The following is a 21,772-nucleotide window of genomic DNA, read 5'->3' as shown; positions in this document are numbered from 1 at the left end:
GCGTTTGCATTGTGCTGTATTGGATGTAACTTGAAGCAACTGAATTCATCAGCAGGTTTGTGTCTGCAGTGAAGATGTGATTATATCTGTGTTATTAAGGTCATCCTCCTAATTTTGCATATTTATCTTATGAGTCAGTGTAAGTTGGATGTCATTCATTAGCATATTTCTGTTCATTGTCTCAGAGTGGATTGAAAGTGTACATTGAGTTCTCAGCATGTGAGTAGAAATACATGCATTCATTTAGCTTTGTGTATTTGCTTTTCTAGTTCAGCGGGTGCACGTTGTGTGAGCGCGTGTGTATATGTGTGTTCATGGTTGTCAGTCACACTGCGGGGCTAGGCTAATTAGCGCAGCTAGCTTTTTGCTGTGTGATGTGGGCTGATTAATATCCTGTTAACGTCCCGTTGCTTTTAAGGCTAACTGCTGTTTCCTCTATACATCCATGGCTTCAAAACAGCCATGCTTTTGGTTGGCCTCATTAAGATGATGCATTACTAAACATAGCAGCAGCACATAGACATGCAAGCACACAATAAGTTGTTTTTTGTCTTTGTTACAAGATGTAATATTGCAATCACTTCTGTCAACGGAAAGCTTAACATGTAAAAGTTAAGTGCCTCTTAAAACAAAAATAAACTAGATGATCTAGTCAAACATATGCTCCATGTAGCCAAAAATATTCTTTCTTCTACTGCCACACACAACTATGAACTTGAGTGACATTCCCTTCTTAATCCATCAGGATTAATATATGAGCCTACTTTTGCAGCAGAACCACTCTGAGGTCGTTCTCCACAAGGTTCAAGGCTGAGATTATGGGATTTTTCTTTTTACCGTTCTTCCAGAAATGCATGTGTGAGGTCAGACACTGATGTTGAGTGAGAAAGCCTGGCTCACCACTCTGCTAATTTATGCTGATGATCTTCTACTAATCCCATTCTTCAACACCAAACTCACTCGTCCATGTGTTCTTTTGATTTGGGGTTAAATTGAGACATATGGCTGGTATCAGAATAAAATTCCCACTATAACTGTTAGTCCTACCTTGAAACTGGAAAGCTGCTCGGAGGCACAAGTCTCCTGTCTGAGGCAGGAGTTGAAGATGAGCAGCTCTGTGTCTCGAAGCCATGCCTTAAGCTCCTTGATTCGAGCCTCCAGCTGCTCCAGCAGTGAATTAGTCATTGGGGACAAAGCTGAGCGAGGACTTTCAGCAGCCACATCCTGACCAGAGACCAGCAGAGTATTCGCATTTGATGACAGCTTTTGCTCAGAAGAACATGGTACTGAATGCTCTGAGAGAATTTTCTGAAAAATAACGGAAGAGAAAAAAAAGGATGGATCATTAAGAAGACCTAAATGTATACATCAATAAAATAATATATTTCTGGTTAAACATATGGCTGAACGACAGACTAATCAGCACATTATAGATAATACAGTTAATACCAGCGTTGCAGTTAAAGAGGAAGTTATACTCAGAATATTTCTGTTTAGATTAGTAAAAATCTTGGTAAACAAAATGAATAAATCTATATTATCATTCTTTTATTATATTCTCTGTGTTTTTTATGATGCTGTACTGTACCTCAAATACTGATTAAATATACAGTCCTCACTTTAAAAACAGCAGTCATTTTGGGATACACTTCACTATTATTATTATTTTTTTTTTATATAGTAATGATGAAATTAAATTGTGATCCTTTTCTCCTCATAGTGAAACAATATTAGTTGGATCTGGTCTATATCCAAAATAATTTCAAATAAAGAAACAGGTTAGAATAATTAGGTCGTTAGCCAGGCTCTGGAGAACCTATCTACACAAGGAGGAGGTAATTAAGCCATTTCAATCCAGTGTTTTGTACCTGTGGCACATCTAAAAGCTGCAGGACACCGGTCCTTGAGGACTGGAGTTTAACACCTGTGTCCTAGAGGAAGAGACCTGGCAACGCAGCAGGTGCCAGGTCTGGTTAAATGACGGTGCAGGTTGACCAGGTACAAATGTGCAAAGAAAGTTATTCCTGAAGTAAGACAGAGATGGACCTGAATAGGTCATCATGTGAATTTTATTTCACATGATGAAAGTTTGCAAGAAGTAAAGGTTCCTACTGATTGGTGGCCTTTTGACTCTGATGTCAAAAGGCCACTATCACTGATTGTCCTACCTTGAAACTTGAAAGCTGCTCGGCCACTAGCACTTGTTATTACCTAACCCTAACCCCAACCTTTATCTCATATAAAATATTATAAACTATAGTCCTCTTTATGTTTTAGAGGACAAAACAACAAGGTTTCAGGAGATTTGCTATCATTGGAGTCAAATGAGATCCTTTGTCATATTGTTATGATGAACTGAAGATAACAGAGGGTGAATATGGCTAGAATTAGCCAGATATTTTTGAGAGAATTCTCAAAAATGTGTAACTTGAATCTGTAGTCTGGGATAAAATTTTGTGAACTGAACATGTATTAGGTGAAGCAAATTTGCTTTACACCAATCATGTGGTAGGAACTTGAATGTTAACACTAAAATTTGTGTGTGATAATGTATTGCTTGTTTAAAGCCCTCATACTTGGTTACTTCTCATCACATTCATTTACTTTAAAGTCCTAACACCAAATATTTTAATTACTTTGGAGTTTATTTCAGCTTCACTTACAACAGAGATGTGAAGTTCACACAAAATACAAAATGTTATTTTGACACAATACTAACTAAAAAGATACCATCCCTATGGTATGAAAGCTTCTCAAACTTGTTGGATAGATGGATTGGGTTAACTAAAGGGGAATCCTTGCAAAAATGCAACAAATATAAAATGCAATCACCTCACACTAAATGAGAATTTGTAAAAAGCCTTGAACAGTGATTTTCAAAGACATATCCACTGAGCACCAAATGTTAAGCAAAATAAATTAGATTTTACATATGCAAAGCTGGTAGAGATATAGGGCTAAGTATTTACAGCAGGATTTGAATCAAAACATATAAGTATTGACTCTGGGAAGTTCAGTATACATGGATGGCAACGCTTTTTCTAAAACGTTTTAAGAGCCATGCATCTTGTCCTTTGCCTGCACATTATAAGAAAAACATTGTATCAAAGTTTGCATCAAACTGTTCACTGAGTCGAACAAAGAAAAAAGCCCACGCATGCATAAGAACTGTGTGTGCCAAAATTAACAAGAGAAAAAATGAAAACTAAATCACAACTGCTTAATTTTCCTCAATATTTTAGCTGCGTCTGCATCTGCACATTCAATCTGACACTTGCTCATAAATTCTTCATAAGGCCACAATAGTTCAGAGGAGAGACACAGGACATCAATTTCAGTTAATTCCCAATTTGCATCAATGCAGCAGATGCCAGCACAAGCATTGATAGGCCAGTTAATGTGGAACTGGGACATCATGTTGAGATGATGGCAAGAAAGTGACCAAACAAGAGCATGTCTGCAAAAAAGACTAAATAAGCAAAAGATCTTCACATCTCAGAATACTGATTAAAAGACAATAAAGTGACAATCAAAAAGTAAAAATAAATCAAGGAAAACTACTAGAAAAAGTAAAGAAAAAGCCAGAAAAGTGTTCATAGAAGATTCATTGGTGTAAGATGGGATTCAAAGGGAAACAGGATGAATAAGAGAGTCCCCTCATATGGTACTGTATGATACAAGATAATCAAAAATAAAAGCAAGAAACAATAGGAGAAGCACCATCCAACAAAAGTTAAAGCTGCAGTATAACTTTTATAAAAATATGTTCTTTACATATATTTCAAAACTGTCAATATGTTATAGCATGACAATATGAAAAACATCGAGCTCCCCTGCCTTCTCACTGTGATAATATTGCCATCTGCAGAAATCCACTGATTGGTCAGAAACAGCCAATCAGAGCTAGAATGAGGGTCTTAGCGCTGTCAATCATTACACCTTCCCCCTCGTGTGATAGCTTTTGAGGATATAACTGTTACTGCATGTTTTGGACTTAATTATCTGGTTTTGTTTTCGTCGTTTCTGGGGAACACATGATACAAATACATTGTTTGTATCATGTGTTTGTACCCCTCCTATTAGCTAACTCCTTAAGTATGTCGAGGCTTTGTTTACTTTATTCATATTGTGGTAGCACTAATATTTTATTAGGTAGCTGACATATATGGACAATATGCTCCATATTGTAGGTAGTTGGTGTGGATGGTGAGGGTGTAAATACAGTAATAACACCATGGTGATGCATTCTTTAGAATACAGGTGTAAAACTCCAGTCCCAGAGGGCCACTGCCCTACAACTTTTAGATGTGCCTCTGCTGCACCACACCTGAATAGAATAATTATGTCATTAGCAAGGCTCTGGAGAACTGATCTACGCGAGAAGGAGGTGATTAAGCCATTTCATTCCAGTGCTTTGTACCTGTAGCACATCTAAAAACTGTCCTTGAGGATTGGGGTTTGACAATCTTGCTTTAGAATGTGTGGTTCTTCTGGCTCGTCGTTTTCATTCTCCTCCTCTTGGTCAGACTCTGGCTCCAACACGGAAGGTTGGATGGACAAGTCTTCTGCTGCTGACATCTTTAATAAACTTGGGAATAAAACGTTTATCTTTCGGCAGATAATCGTATCACTTCTATTAAACAACAAAAATGGCCGACTGGGCTGGAGTGGAACGTTTTGCTACCTGGAGGGGGATGAGGCGTGAAATGTCTCACATTTAAAAAGACAGCGGCAAAACGAGTTGCTCTAAAAAGAACCTCAGAGCAGAGGTAAAGAAGGGTCTCTGGAGCTGCAATAACCAGGAATTCACACCAAAGCATTGCGGTTCTACTTTATATAGACCATAACGTGAGTGATTTACATGTTAAAAGGCAAGATTTAAAAGAATGACATGTCCACTTTAAAAGAAATTTTACTCTGCAATGTAATGCTTTGGAATTGGGCCTGTTGTTTCTTTAAGAAGTTCCTGCTCTTTCCAACACTCCTTCAGCGAGTCATGATAACAGTTGTTTTTCAAGCCTTTAACAATGTTTCACTGAGAAGTCATTTGTATGATGAGCTCAGCTAACTCACGGTTCCACCAGTTGTTTGCTAATTGCTGCTGCTGTTAGTATGGAGGAGCTAAGTGGCAGTGTCATGGGGGATAGGTGGTCTGTTTTGAGAAAACTCGGCTTGTAAACTGCAGCTTCTAGGGGAAGCTTCGTCAAAAAGGCAGCACTCAGTTACACCACTCCCTGAATGGTTGTCATGGGATTTCAATGATTTCTCAAGCATGAATCAAGGCAACACTCCAGGTATTTTGTTGATGAGAGAATAACATTCTAACACAATTTAAAGCTCAAAGTAGTTAATTTTACATAATACTGCTCCTTTAAAATCAACAGATTACAGGTAAAACAGAAGTGAACATCTCCCTACAAGACATGATCTTGAATCCAAACCTCAGTGTAATGCTAAGTTACATATGTTTTGTGATGATTGTAAAAGTGAGCTCCATTGTTGGGCTTGACAAAAGGTTTAGCCCTAAGGTGATGTTTTGTCCATGTGCAATCACAGACCACATTTCAGGACTTATAATAAATATTGGATCAACTAGAAATATTTTGTCGCTCTATGGTACGATGCGTTCTAGCTTTCTGTTCTCAAATGTTAAATGAACTCAAGACTCCATCTGCACAAAAAACAAAAAGCTCTGTTTTAAGAATCACTAAATTCAAGTTTCCTTTTTATTCCGGTTATTATTTTAAATTGCTGTTAAATAAATGCACCGTAAATGATATACAAAAAGTCCTATATCTCTCAAAGTTAGAGAAAAAATAATTAACATTTTTGTATCACCAACCAGGGTCTTTTTGCATATTGGTGACAAATTGACAAATACTGTATATCGGAGTCTGAATGACTCCAACTGTTTCCTCAACAGTAATAGAAGTTTAATCACAGCCTGGTTATTGTTGCGGAAACACACACAGCAGAAAGGAAAGGATGAGACAGAGAGAGAGGGAGACTCGTCTGCTGCTGCTGCTGTTTAATTTCTAAAATGAAATCGGTCTCAGAGAATTTGATACATATGTTAATGTACACACATACTCCCAAAAACTTTGAATGTGTGCATGAGACAATTATCTTTGTGTTTGACTATGCATGAAAAATAATGACACACATGCAAACACACCCCCACACACAGACACACACACACATATGGTGTTTCATACTCCATTGTTTCTCCCTGTTTGTGTGGCAAGCATAACTTATGTTGCATTTCCTGTTGAAGCATTCCCTGTCACAGATATAAAATACACCGTCAGCTAAAATACTTTAGCTGACATCACTCACAGGCCAGTGAACAGCTGGATAAGGAGGCCGGTCAGCTGAACAAAGAAACAACAAATAAGCATGGCAGCAAAGAATGTGCAACGCTATGTTCAGGAAAATCAGCAGCTGATTTTCTGTTGGACCAACTGGAGCGCTGGAAAACAGAAACATGCTTTCTCCATTATAGCCTGGTAAGCTCACCACTGTACAAAGTTGTTAGATATTTTATATCTTCCCACTAATATCAATGTGTTTGTCCTTTTGTGGGTATTACCTCTAGTTGCTGCCATGTGTGTGTGAGGTTGTGTATTTTGATGTGTAAGTTGCTCGGTAGTTCAGTCCCAATCCTCTTCAGACTGGCAGCTTGCCTGAGCAGACTCGTCTTCCGGCTCTTCATCATCAGCAGCTCAGCCAGGCTGCTCTGGAGAGGAAAAAACATGCAAAACACAGAGCACACAGAGAAACATTACATGTTGCTTTTGCTATTAATGTCTTTCACATTCAATTCTGGATATTAACAGCCTCACTGGGTTTATTAAAAATGTATATATTTTGTACACATTTATTTTTTATTATTCACTGTTTTGTTTTATTGTCATTTGATGATTTTACGGTGACATGTTCAAGGGACTGGCAGCAGATTTCACTTTACATGCATAGACCACATTATGGTAAAAACTGCTGCAGTCATCTAGATGTAAAAACATTATTTGATGACAAAATGCTGAGTGTTTATGGAGCTGTTTCTTTTCTTGAATAGACATGGCTTTGCATCACAAAGTCTTGTCGAATAGCTCACTTCCATTTATTCTGGTTTGTGCTTTTGTACCAAGTCAGATGGAAGAAAATAGCAAACTTTCAGTCTCTGAAATCCCTCTTCCAGTAAGCTTAAAGAAACAGTTACACTGTTGCCTTTTCCTTCCTTTGTAATTGACAACTTATAGCATTTTTACATAAGAGCCAGTTTAAAATCAAACAGAACTGCAATTTATTTCACATACATTGTGACTAGCATCTAAAATCATGACAGTTTATGAATTTATAAACTGTCACCATTCTATATACATCCTGTTAGTAAGATAACCAGGGAAAGTTTCCTTTTCTGGTCATCTTGTTTTTAGACGTGTTTCAGATTTCCTCCCTTTCTGCTCAACTCAACCACAGTCAGGTTAGAGATGTAGAAGTCCACAGAGGCCATATGACAATATTCAATGATCAAATCATGACATCACTGAAGCCACAGCCCCTTAGAACAGGAATTGTAAAGTTTTACTTTGAACAGTTCCTAGCTGACCCTCGTGATCTAATCAACATGGAAGAGGTATTGGTGTAACTTGGTTTCCAACACTGAGCAGTTTTAGTGGAGGATGTGGGTGTGATGAAGACAAATGTCACACTGATGCCAAACATTGGGCTCTAAAGTCCACATAGTTCAGCCAAGCTGCACCAAACTACTGTGATCGATTCTATTTCACACTCCAAATGGAATGCACTCCAACATTTGGCCAACCTGGCCTAATTCCTCCACAGCGCCCCCTGGAAATATTTATAAAATCAACCCCATGTAATTTGGTGCATGTGTAACTTGTAGGACCAATGTAAAATTTTCTTGGAGCCATGGTGCAAACTCAACAGGAAGTCGGCCATTTTGGATCACAGTGTGGTAAATTAATGACAAAGCTCTGCCTGTTAGAATGTCCTTCAACGACTGGATCAAGTATGAGACTTGAGGCAGAGGAAAGGTGCAGACCCACTGGGTGTTTATTCACCAACACTGATGTTGGTTACTCTGCTCCACAGCGGCCTCAGGTCTCAGCAGCAGCCTTTTATAGTCCACTACCCCTCCTATTAACAGACCCACCAAGATACAGGGTAAAAACAAAATACATAAACACAACAAATTTCACAAAGGTAGCAGTGTTAATCTATCAACCACACTGGTAGGATTTGTTATTTTTTAAAATGTTATTCTAAAGGGGTTTTTTTGTACTCTTGTCTGATTCTAATGTCAGTGAGAAAAAGGTTTTCTTTTTCACACAGTGTATGTAAGTATCTGGCTTCAGCTGCATATATTTGTTATAGATCAATTTTCTTGAAAATCTGGTTTTCCGTTTGTTTGCTTCATATTTGCAGTGTGCTGTATTAGACTAGACATTCTGGGTATCTTTCTTCAATTTTCTTATATTTTTCTGTATTTCTTTGCTATTTTGTTTAAAGCAATGACATATTTTTCCTAACTTGAAATTTTATGTTTTCACATCACATTTTTCTTATTATTCTTGTTTAACCCACAAAAGTAAATGTTCTATCTTTAGTAACTTTACTGTAAAACTGTCTGTCCTGTTCACTTGTGTTTGCCTAATTCATCAGCATTTTTCCATGTGTTTCCATCAGCCCCCTCTCGTAAATCCTGCAATAGCTCCATCTTTTTTTACTTAATTTTCTGCCTCTCTTTTTTCTTTCCCCTCTTTTCATTTTCTGCATCAATAGCTACTTGATTCTACTTTTCCCTTGTCCTTTATCATTAACGCCTGTGCCTGTTTGAATATTTAAACGTCTCTGCTCTGCCTGCATGTGTGTGTGTGTATCGGGGGGTGTGTTTTTGCTGCGCTGTCATCAAAAAGGTGGTGGCCATTTTTCAATGTCAACTATTCTGATGGAGATGCTATTGCTCTTCACTTCATGGCCATCCATCCCCTTCAGATAGCTAATAGCCACGCCACAAAAACAGGGAATCAATGGCAAAAAAAGAAAACAAGTGGAAAGTAAATATGTCAGCGTCACATTCCTCTAACAGTGAGGAAATTATACAATTTATCTGCTGATGGCAAATATTGATTTAAAAAGGGGACATGGAGCTGGTGGGGAAGAAGAAGAAGAGCGTTGCTGTTTTGTTGTTGTTTGTGTGAAAGACGCCACTGATGCAAAGTCAAAGAGGGAGAGGGGGAGCGCGTAAGATAGACGTGTTGATTAAAATGCATGAGATTCAAAGTTTGAGATAAGTGCTGAGAGAGGGATCTTGGTAAAATAAGAGAGTGGAAGGAGGTGGGTGGGTGGGGGGGGGGGATGCATGGATGGCTAGTTGTGATGTATTCATGCCCCCAGTCAGTCTTCATGCAAGGATGGACTGAGAAGCACTGGCCTGGAGACCAAAAAACGCAAAGGAGGAAGAGGAAGACAAAAAAGCAGATTGAGGAAGAGAGAAAGGAGGAGAGGAAGAAATGTAACAAATAAATGTGAAAACTTGTCAACACTAAAAGAAACATGAAGGCTCAGGCCAAACATCACAGAAAAACCCACCCGGAAAATATGCTTGCACACAACAAAGGTACGAAAGGCCTCCAAGCTGAGCAATAACGGAGCTTAAGAATGTAAACGTTTGCTGTATGAGAAAAGAGAAACAAGCTAACAACTTGAACTTCAACTAAGAAACCAGAGCACTTAGCCATGTTAGCATCTCAGGTTGTCATGACACTAGAAACGGTACATCATGAAAGGAGACTATCACGCTTTCAACAAAAGGAAGAAAATTCACTACGGTCATCAAAAAATTGGCGATTTATACTGCCACATGAAAAAGAGCAGAAATCCCAAAAATATGACGAGTAACCCAATCAAAAAGTCCAAAAGTGTTTTCAAAAGATTTTTTTTTTTCATATTTCATTTTATCAATAGTATCAAGAAAAGTCAGAAATATAAGTCATGTTTTTTTGCGTTACCAAAAAACAGATATAGGCACAGCCATTCATTAACCTTCTCTAAATACAGCAAATGTTTCAAAGAAGATTGTCTGTTTTGAAAATGACAGAGAAGAAAAAAATATCTATATAAACAAAATAGAAAACATTTTATCCAAAATATTAGGAAACTGTCCAGCTTTCTTTTCTTAGAATATACGTTTGAGACTATATTTTGGATCTGCAATTATTTGTTCTTTTCTGTGTTGTTTCACTGAAAAATTACATGTCTAATTTATTGGTGTGGAGATAAAAAGAAAAAAAATATCATATTTTTGCATTTTTTTAATCAATAAGTAGCCTCCCTCAATAGTTTCAACTTGCTGAAGATGGTTTGTGGTACAAATAGTTTGGGTACACTTGCTATAGATGATTCTATATTTTGTTCTCGTGTTAGTTCTGTGTTTAGCCACTGCCCAAGCAACAACTACCAAAACCGTACTTTGTTTTTCCTTCCCAAAGAAGTCATAACTGACTGGGTTTTCTGCCTTTCCAAGACAGCTGTAGCAGATTGTCGTTGTGACTGTGGTTCTGCTAAAAGGGAGGGACTTTTCTCACCTGTCGATCACCGTAGGTTCCTTAGATTGACTTTCCTTTTTTTTTTTTTTGCTAATTAGCTTTAGCTTTATGTGAAATCTGCGATGGACTGGCGACCTGTCCAGGGTGACCCCACCTTGTTCGCTGTAGATAGACACTAACACCCCCCCTGCCCCCACTAGCGACAAGGGTGTAAGAAGATGGACGGACGGATGGATGGATGTGAAATTTGCAACAGTTGTAGGTCAGGTGATGTGTAGCCCATTCGTTGAATCCCCAGGATGATCGGGATGTTTGCTATTAAATTAGTTATTCTAAGAAATATATGCGCTGATTCTTATGTTTTTCAACTGCATGGAACAGAAACTTTATCAAAACATATTTTATAGTGCATGTAAAAACTTAGGGGATAAATGTCTTACAAAGCAGAAAAGCGAATAAAAAAGAGGGAGTAGGGAAGAAAAGAGGGATGGGAGCAGGGGAGGAGAGGGTATAGAGGGAAGAAAATCAACAAGCAATCATAACTTTAATTTGGTCTCCATATTAATGAGCACAGAGCTGAAATGTCAGCAAAAAGGCAGTCATACATGAAAAACATCTAATGTAATTTGAACATTAGATTTTTTTCCCTTGCTCTTCTCAGATTCATCCACCAAATGAGGGAAATTAGAGGCTGCATAGCAGAGCGACTGTCAGAAGTGTTAGGGGAGGGATATATTTTCTTTTTCTAGAATGTTTTTTTCAGAATAGATTTTATTCCTGTTAATAAATGTGGTCGTGTCTGATGCTTGTGGCCTCTGTGAATGTTTTTGTTCAGAAGATTTGAAAGGTTTTGCCTGTGACTGGTTCTTTTTTCCTCTTGATTAGCTGCAAGAAAGAACATTTATGACTGAATTATGGTGATAATCAATATAGATTGAAAAATTGCAGAAAGAGCCATTTAAAAATACTGGTTGTTACTGGGAAATACAACTTAAAATTGGGCCCATGTTTTCTTCACACAATTGTCAGAGTAACAAGATCCTGTAATTAATTTTGTCCTTAAAATAAACAGGCATTTACAAAAGCCACATGAACGACGACATAAAAATGTTGCTGTGAATTAATAAATAACAGTGGTCTTCATACAAATATTACCATCATGTGGCTGCTTTACATGTTTGTCTGTTTGTTATATTGTATATCTACATGTATCATTTTCACAGTCAGTTCTCCTACTGACTGGAGAAATTCAAACTCTTTATGGTGGGAGTCAGTATCTTTGTCATCTTGACTGTTTACTATACGGACCAAAAAGTACAGAGGACCTCACTTACTTAAATCACTATGATGAACTTATGATGATCTTTACTTCAGTGCCCAACTTATGGCAAATTCTTACGGCATTAAATCTCCACCAGGCTAACTAAAATGGTTAAACCATATCCCAACAAGTTACACTCAAGGAAAGTGGAACACTCACCATCTTTCAATTTTGGGAAGAGCAGCTGTAATGGTCATGATGGGCCTCTTTAGAGAAAGGCCCATGATGTGTTTGTTCCATTCAAACCACCTCCATTTAAAATAAGTTCTTAAACTGGACCATCTACAAATTTCTATCAAATTCTAAAACAACAGTATATAAATCTTATAAAGTCTATAAAATGTTACAAGCCACAGAGGCCGCTACATTCCCAGGTGTTATAACCACTACTTGGATGATAGAAGGCAGTCCATCTGAAAATGGACCAGTCCATTAGATCATTCATGGATGAATATTGAGCAAACACAAGAGATGCAGAATTTTCCATTTATCAGTTCATCAATGAGTGTTGACTCCTCCATTAAGACCTGCTGGAAGTTCATTTTACTGTGCTTTTAAGGTATTTGTGTATCTAAAACTTAAGAGTCTTACATTATTTTATTGTATGTCATTGACTTTCACCTCTTGTTGATAAAAGGAGAATAAACTAGTGTAATTATACATTTTGCATAACTTTTGACTCTACTTTCTGTGTTGGTGTTAGTTTCTGAAAGTTTAGAAAAGCTTTCTGTCAGAGGAAAAAGTGGGTGAGACTTTGGCATTGCAAATGAGGCAACAACAAAAGACCTGGCAACATGTTTGAATTGTCACCATGGAAACTCGATGAATGAGCCATTTGACTGACCAGTAAATACAGCCTTGCATCGAATCACGTGTGTGTTTGGAGGTTGTGTGGTTGGCTCTCAGGGCATTTGTACAAAACAAACAGTTTGAGGTCTCTATAAGTCTGTTGAGATAAACGCACAAATTTAAAGAAAAAAGATGGGAGAGAGTAAAAACTGAGCAGTATTCAACAGGGATTATTTAAAGCTTAAAGGAAACAATCTCTGCCTTACTTCATAAATTCATTTACTAGTTTATATATTTTCAGATTAAATGGAAAATATCCAGAAAGCTGTCATATAAAACGTCTCTCATCTGTTTTTTTGTAGACAGATGACTCATGCAGTTAAATAAATAGAAAGACAAGGCAGAAAAACAACCCAGTAAACATTACCTAAACAACAGACTTCACCTGAAGATGTAAAACTGTCAGAAAAAAAATAAACAGCACTGATTGTTCCTGAAAGAGAAAGCTCAGGAAAATGCAACTTATTTGAGAGATTTATAATTCTGGCGCAGCCTTTATTCTATTACTGTATTTTCTGGACTACACATAGCTCTGCAGTATGAGTTGCATCAGTCAAAAAATGCAAAAACATATTTTTTTGTTCTCTTCATAAGTTGCATTTATTTAGAAATAGTCAAACATGAGGGGAACCTTGTTAATGTTACCAAAAGGTTCTGGTGACACATGGTGTCCAGTGACCTGTTTCTTAAACTCCTAACTGTTGGCTTTCTGTCCGGATACACTGATGTCTGATATCTAAATCAAGACAGACTCACAAACAAAGATGTTTGTTAAAGGAGAACAAAATCCAAACCTACATGTGTGAAAAACTGACCCTAAAATAACAGAGATGGACATTTAGTTCAACAGACACCTCATGCAGGAGATTGTTACTTTTGTTACAGTCGTAAGGTTACCTATTCTCAAAAAAGCTTGGGATGAACGGGACAAAACGCTTGTGCTAATGTTGTAATAAAGCACAGAAGATTAGCTAATCCTCACACTTTTGCTTTCTGCATAGGCTCTCCTTTCATATGGTGTCACCTGCTCCTCTATCACGCTCAAATGAATAGTTTTAGCAGAAAAAACAAGACTTGTCCCTAGAGGTGAATTATTTACACTATTTATTTATAACCAAAGTGCAAAACTAGAAAAAAGTGTAGCATTGTGTCATAAAAGCTGAGTTTTTGAGAAAAGTCTTAACCCCTTTAATTAATCCAACCAAGCTGTTGTTGGATTAATTCAACATTATTGTCACAATGAACACGAATGTCAACTATGAATGCATCCTAATGCCAGAGATTGTCCCTAAAGGACCAGGAGCAGCAGTGCTGATAATCAGAAGGCTGACTGCTTACTGAATATAAACACGACCTAAAGCAACTAGTGGCTACTTTATAAAACTGTTTGCAAATGTAAAATATTAATAGCATAGGAAATCCCCAATCTCACCCCCTACTATAATCATACAAAGTTGATTAGATTAAAAAAAATAAAAAAATTAAAATGTATGAAATATTTATTTAAATCAGATTACTGCATATCATCTTAGTCTGTGCTTGTTGTTTCTCACAAAATCTCTGCAAACAGGCTTGGAGCCAACCTTGGTATGACTTTGGCTCAGTGCTCCACGTCAAACTACTTTTAGTTCCACGTTAGATTTCAGCTTGTTTCTGCGTGTGAGAGAGAGTTAGTGTCAGGTTTCACTCAGAAAGTGTTCCTGGGAAGATGAGGGGGTCTCAAGAGAGACGAGATACAGAGCTGGAGAGAGGAGAGGGAGCGAGGGAGGGGAGAAGCTAGTGAGATGCTGCTGAGTCGTGTCTCTTTGTTCTAAAGCAGATATATCCCCGACTTTATCAAGACTGACAGAACAAACGCAGAGGAAACAGCCTCCCACAGGACATATAATCCACACACGCACACGCACGCCATCACACACACACACACACACACACACACACACACACACACACACACACACACACACACACACACACACACACACACACACACACACACACAAAGAGTTAGTTCATACTTAGCAACATACACATAGGACAAAATAGTAGAGATATAAAGCAAAGAGATTTTGTAGAAGTTTAGAGGACAGTGATGCTACACAGATCATGCACATTTCTAAGCACTCATTTACTGACTACTGAACAATGACAGGCTCTCAGTCCAAAGCTTTTAGAGTAAAACAAACTTGTCTGTCCAGAAATAGACAACTAACTCAACTATGTCAATATTCCATTAACAATATACTGTATATACAACGTTTACAACACCTTGGGTATTATGTGACCCAGGCAGATCCTCCATCTCGAGACTAAGGGTCTACCAAATATCGTTAACATTTGCAGACATTTTTACCTCCATCTGAATCTTGTACCACAGTTTTATTTATTATCCCAGACAGCATGGCAGAGTGCAAAGATTGCAGTTCCTCCTACAAACTTTGACAGAAGAAAATCCAACAGCTGGAAGTCAAAACATACTACACTACAGATAACTTCATGAGGACTGCATTCACCCAACACAAGCACATTTCCAATATCAAGGCTCCTTTCATTACTTGTCTTTGTTCTGCCACTGTATTGTGGCAGAACACAGAATGTTTCTTTGTGTTCCTTTTTGGTTTGTTTATTAGTTGTTATGTTCTTGTCAAGTAAAGCACTTTGAACTGACTTAATGCTGAACTGTGCTATGCAAACAAACTTGACTTGTTCATTATGTTGTGATTTTGACTCTAAGTTTGAACATCTTTATTACTGAAGAGAAGAACAAAATCCTATATTGCAATATATTATAAACAAGTGGAGAATATGATGACAGGGACAAGCAGGCGTTAACTTAGTGATTGCAGAAACAAAAACCCTTTCTTTGACTGATTCAGAAATTTGACTCCAACATGTTTTATATGTTTATATTATATTTTCTTGGAACATAAATCCCTGTTTGCATTTCTAATAAGCTTAATGTTACATCTGACCCATTTACAAAAGGAACAATCTTGCTTTTATCAGTCTAGATGATCTCTGACGAAATGTAACCTTCTCAGCACATTTGCTAGAAGAAGAAAAAAGAAATTGCTAGACAATTTCTAATCTAAACAGTGATTGATTAGTGATTAGTGATGTTGGGCTATTATTACTATTTTTAACCACTTTTTTACTATAAAATTTGTGTAAAGATAATCTTTAGAAAGAGACGTTGAAATTTTGTTTTTTGATTTTCTATTTTTCCACATTTTTCTCCTGTTCACTGACATTTATTTAGCTGTTTTTTCTTCTTCTTTTTACTTATTCCTGACACGACTGAGTTTTATTAAGCTGTTTGTCCTTTTTCTTATTTTTATGTTTTCTTTATTTAACTACTTCATATTTGTGTATTTTATTATGTACATTTCCTTTTACTCACTGGAAGTATCAAAATTCTTTCCTATCTTCAAACAAATTCCTTTTGCTCGTTTCGTCTTTCGTTTGCATTTTATTTTCCTTAGCTCTTAGCAGAAGGAGGGTGAGAGCATTACTAACACAGCAAGGATCGTGGCAACAATTACATGTGAAATTAGCCTCGCCTCATAGCCTAGAGTGTAATTCCAACCTTCTGAGGCGTGGCAAAGTCATCTGTCTCTAATTAAAGATTTTCCCTCAACCCTCTTTCTTTTCCAGTCTCTCTCTCTGTCTCACTCTCACAGGTTAATACTAAACTTTACTTATCCCCCCCGTCTCTCTCTTTGAGGTATCATCAGGCTGCTTGAAAGAGTTAGTGAAAAAAATAAAGTCAAGTTCATTTCAGCAACCAGGCAGTTCAAAGTGCATCATAAAAACATCATATTTATCAATTATGAGACAAATAACATTTATTACATCTTGTCAAATTCCATCATCAAAATCATTATGAAAATACACATAAAATATGTTGATCAATTTTCCTCCTACTACTAATCAAAAGTAACTCTAACCAGATGGGGTTTTAGTCTAGATTTAAAGGAACTCAGTGTTTTGGCTGTTTTGGAGTTTTTTTGTTAGTTTGTTCCAGATTTGTGGTGCATAAAAGCTGAATGTTGCTTCTCCATGTTTGGACCTGAGAGGTCTGCAAGGTTGATACAACAACAACAACAACAGATCTTTAATGCATTGTGGCATTAAGCTGCTGAGTGATTTCTGAACTAACAACAGTATTTTACAGTCTATTCTCTGAGCTACAGGGAGCCAGTGGGAGGACTGTAGAAGAGAATGATGTGCTGTATTTTCCTGTTTTTAGTGAGAACAACAGCAGCAGCGTTCTGGATCAGCTGTAGCTGATTGATATTTTTTAAGCAGGCATGTAAAATCTCTATTGTGGGTAATCTCTATTGTGGGCGTGCTGTGGTGGTGCAGGGGGTTAGCACGCCCCACATTTGGAGGCCTTGGACGTCGCGGGTTCGACTCCTGGTCCCGACAACCTTTGCCGCATGTCCTCCTTCAAAAAAGACACAGCTCCCGTCGTGTGTGTGTTGCAGACACAGCTCCCGTCGTGTGTGTGTTAATCTGTGTATAAAAAATTCTTGCTGTAACTGCGAAATAATTTCCCTGCTGGGATGAATAAAGTAATTCTTCTTCTTCTTCTAGCTATAATCCTGAAAATATTCTTTAGGTGATAGATTTTTCTCCATACTTATCAGGTCAAACCACATAGTGCAATACGATATCACTGGTCAATCTATCCGCCAAATTCTTATATTTTTTTGTGTTGTATTTATATTTACTTATATTCTATATTCTTGTTTCTTGCATAATTTAAGGTTTTTCTTGCATAATTTAAGGTTTTGGTTACTCACATTTGGTGTGTACCTTAGTATTTAATTTGTATTTTGTATTCTTTTGCACTTTTGCTTACTGTGTGCCTGGGAGCTGCTGGTAACTTCAATTTCCTGAGGGAGTCTTCCCAAGGGATCAATAAAGTACAAGTCTAAGTCTAAGTCTAAGAAGGCCAACTTTGTAATCATCTTCATGTGTCTCTGAAGGTTATTCAGAGACACATGTTTCTAGCTTTCACTAATTTCTAGCTGTAGTAACTGAGGCTATGTGCTGACTATAGACTTTTAGGTCCAAAGATATTAACTTCAGTTTTGTTTCTGTTCAGCTGGAGAAAGTTATGGCACATCCACACTTTTATCTGTTCTAAGCATCTGTTCAGAGTCACTTGGTGACATCATAATGTAGAGCTGTGTATCATCTGCATAGTTATGTTATCTAATCTTATTTCTTCTTAACCTGAGCTGGTGGGAACATGTAGATATAAATAGGAGGGATTCCAGGATTGATCCTTGGGGTACCCAAATGTGACTTCTGTCCACTGCGATGAGAAGATACTTACTGAAACAAAGAAATTCCTGTTGTCTTCCATTCTCTTGTCTTTAGTAACAATAATTTTCTTATTTTTAATTCTATAGAAAAACAGAGCAGATGGGTGCAGTCCTCTAAATGGTGTTTCATTTTGATGTCGGCTTGGTCTATTTTCTCTTTTTATGAATATTCAAAATGTCCAAAAGCCTCATATTCAATACATTAGAAACTATTGAAAAGGTAATGTATTTCAGTAGCACAGTTCACTAAGTGAAACATTATGTAGATTATTTCTGTTCGTAAGCCTTATTTTCTGTTTGTTTTTTGTTTCATATTTTAGATATACAGTACAGACCAAAAGTTTGGACACAGCTTTTAATTCAATGACTTTCCTTTATTTTCATGACTATTGACATTGTAGATTCACACTGAAGGCATCAAAACTATGAATAACAATGTGGAAATATGCACTAAACAAAAAAGTGTAAAACAACTGAAAATAGCCCTTATATTCTAGTTTCTTCAAAGTAGCAACCGTTTGCTGTGATTACTGCTTTGCACACACTCTGCATTTTCTTGATGAGCTTCAAGAGGTCGTCACCTGAAATGGTTTTCACTTCACAGGTGTGCCCTGTCAGGTTAATAAGTGGGATTTCTTGCCTTATAAATAGTCATGAAAATAGAGAAAACCCATTGAATTAGAAGGTGTGTCCAAACTTTTGGTCTGTACTATATGTTGTATTAAAACTATAGACAAATAGGCAGATTTTCTGTGAATAATTTGTATTTAAGAAATGAACTGTAAATATTGGATCATAAATAGGAGGGACTCCACTGTATTTTGAAAGGTAGATGTGATTTTTTTATTTTTTTATTTTTTTTAAGACATCGACATAAAACGGATGAGTTTATGTAAAGCAACTTTGGCCTTGCTTCCCATATTTATTTGATTTTACAATGAATGTTGTGTGCGTAATGTATGAATAGAAAGTTTCCAGTAGTAAAAAATAATTGTGTTTAAATATTAAATGCCTTTTTTCAAAGGAAGTAGTTTCAGTACACCAGTGTGTGCTAATTTATTTAGTGTTTCTTCATTTGGTAAACCAGAGATAACCAGACAGCCAGTAAAACACACACTGCTTGTAAGTATGACTTCAGACAGAGCTCCTCTGTCACACTCGCTGTGATTGGTTTTGGAACCTAGTTAATGAGCAGGTGTGTGTATGAGTGGGAAACTGCGTGAGTGTGTGTGTACCAGTGGTTCAGTGCTCCATCAGAGCACCATGGGCTATTTGAAATGAGAATTTAGCGGCAGGGATGCACACACACATTCACATATACACTCTCCTGATAGCCACTGTAATTAGTTGGACTCTACTGGAACTCGCCGCAGGGATAGCGACAGAGAAAGAGCAGGAGAGGGAGGGAAGCAAGAAGGAGTGGAGCTCTATCTGTGATGACTTAATGCAAAGAAATAACGTCAAATTAAATCTTAAATGGAATTTTCTGATTTGTCCACAGGGAACCATGTATTATCCTTACACCTTTTCACTTTTAAAGTTTTTTAACATGCAGTCAAACAAAGTCAGACTGCATGACTGTCAGAGTTACAACGATGTACATCAACATACCATAGAAATTTTATTTTATAAAAGCAGCATGCAAATTATGAATAAGGGTCAGTCAAATGTGCTGGAAAGTAAACTTTCCCGTTTACGCATTAGTCAGCTGATTAGTAAGTACAGTAGATGTCTGTTTACATTCATTTGTTTTTTCTTCGTAGATTCCTTGTCACATTATATAAGGTGTCTAAGAATGCATGATAATGTCCATGTATTGTCTATTTATTGCTGTGGGGAAGAAACTTTATTTGATTCTGTTGCTCCTAATATTCATTCCTTTCTGCCATCTTCCCACCGGCATCAGTTTAAGCAGAAAATGCCCAGGGTGATAAATGTCTTTTAAAATATACTGCTCAAAAAATAAAGGGAACACTTAAACAACACAATATAACTCCAAGTACATCAAACTTCTGTGAAATCAAACTGTCCACTTAGGAAGCAACACTGATTGACAATCAATTTCACCTGCTGTTGTGCAAATGGAACTTTGTACAGAACAAAGTATTCAATGAGAATATTTCTTTCATTCAGATCTAGGATGTGTTATTTGAGTGTTCCCTTTATGTTTGTGAGCAGTGTATTTTGTACTATTTACTGGTAACTTTTTTAGTTTCATACTGGTAAGGGGCCACTGTGCAGACCCAAAACTTATCTGACCTTAAAAATCTTACAGAATGAACTGTAGAGTTTCACAGAGTAATGTCTTAGTTTTTATATTGGACCTTTTTCTGCTAAGACCAAATCTTGAATGAGTGCAAAACAACAGATGAATTTTCCTGCAGTTACTTTTAGACTACTTGGTGCAGATAGACGTTTTACTCCCTTTTTTTTATAATATAACAAGAAAAACAAAAACAACAAAAAAAAAACATTTATTATTTTAATTTATATGATCCAAATGTATTATCTTAGTGGTTGCATGCATCACTACACACATCGGAATCAAAGAACATACAAACACTCCTCAGCCGCTATTGTCCCTCCTATCCAAGGTTGATAAGTGAATCCATCTACAACATCACAATAAACAGTAGAGTCTCAGCCTGCCAAGGCTGTTCGCACAACAACTGTCAGCCAAGCTTTCCCTTTCCGGAGGACACAAACCCCTCACACATACACACATAGGCACATATCTTACTCTTCTCAGTTTCAATTCACACACATACAAACACACACATCACATACACACACACACTTGCAGAAACATTTTGGGAAAAGAACAACTTTTGTTTGGCCCTGGCATTACTATGGTTACAAGGCTGAGTTCTGTGTTCAAGGGAATCACTGCAAGGTTCTTTAACAGTCACACAGAGTGAAAAAACAAAATGCAACTGAATGAAAACACAGGAAGGTTGGAGGTTTTTTTTTTTAACATGGCACTCAAAACAGGCAAACTGAAAATGTTTCCCTTCAACACATGCAGTAGCGGGAGTTGTTAGTGGTTTGCTGTGATTGGTGGATTTCTGTGTAATATGTGATTTGGAGTGATCAGACAACTGAGAAAACGCCAGATCTGCATTTCTAGGTGATCTGCATTTATTCAACTTAACAATCAAGAAATATTAGCATTAGCAGATAGCATGAGCCACAGATCTCTAGCCCAATCTGTACAAAATAACAGTCCATGTTAGCATATGTCCATGTTACCATGTAGTCGTAACAAAACACTGTCAAATGTCGTTATGATGTAAGAAAGACTCAGGTGGAAACACACTACACTGTCAAAAGTATTTGCTCACCCATTAAAGTTATCGGAGTCAGGTGTTCCAATCACTTCCATGGCCACAGGCAGGTGGGGCGCAAGGAATCTTTCTGCCCCATGACAAAAAATTAGATTGCCCCCCACGCAGCTGCTGTTACAATTTGTTGAGTCTATTTTACCTACAAAAAGCATCACAATTGCTTTCTTTGGTAGAATACTGATACTAGGACAATATTTAATGCTCATGAATTTTACATACAACAGTTCACAAACAGTATGCAAGTAGGTTGCATACTTTTTTTCTCTTACTGAAATGTCTCTCCCACAAGCAACAGTCATAGGCAACGTGCAAAATATACATAAAGCAATGCGGACTACTAAACAAATGCTACGT

At 37.2% G+C, this 21,772-nt stretch overlaps 1 protein-coding gene across 4 annotated transcripts in view; it reads right to left on the bottom strand.

Moving 5' to 3' along the window:
• Nucleotides 1-21,772, bottom strand: part of akap6 (A-kinase anchoring protein 6) — a 168,003-nt gene that overhangs the window by 37,007 nt on the left and 109,224 nt on the right. For all 4 annotated transcript variants that reach the window (XM_023352219.1, XM_023352217.1, XM_023352220.1 and 1 more), the window contains 2 exons: nt 6,590-6,736; nt 1,048-1,308 (listed from right to left, as the gene is read on the bottom strand). In XM_023352219.1, the coding sequence (XP_023207987.1) occupies nt 1,048-1,308; nt 6,590-6,736 (408 nt within the window). The remainder of the gene's footprint in view (nt 1-1,047; nt 1,309-6,589; nt 6,737-21,772) is intronic.

The sequence above is a fragment of the Xiphophorus maculatus genome, chromosome 19 (assembly GCF_002775205.1).
Source record: "Xiphophorus maculatus strain JP 163 A chromosome 19, X_maculatus-5.0-male, whole genome shotgun sequence".
NCBI classification, from domain to species: Eukaryota; Metazoa; Chordata; class Actinopteri; order Cyprinodontiformes; family Poeciliidae; genus Xiphophorus; species Xiphophorus maculatus.
The sequence above is the reverse complement of the archived record's forward strand: the minus strand, read 5'-3'. Positions and strand labels throughout refer to the sequence as shown.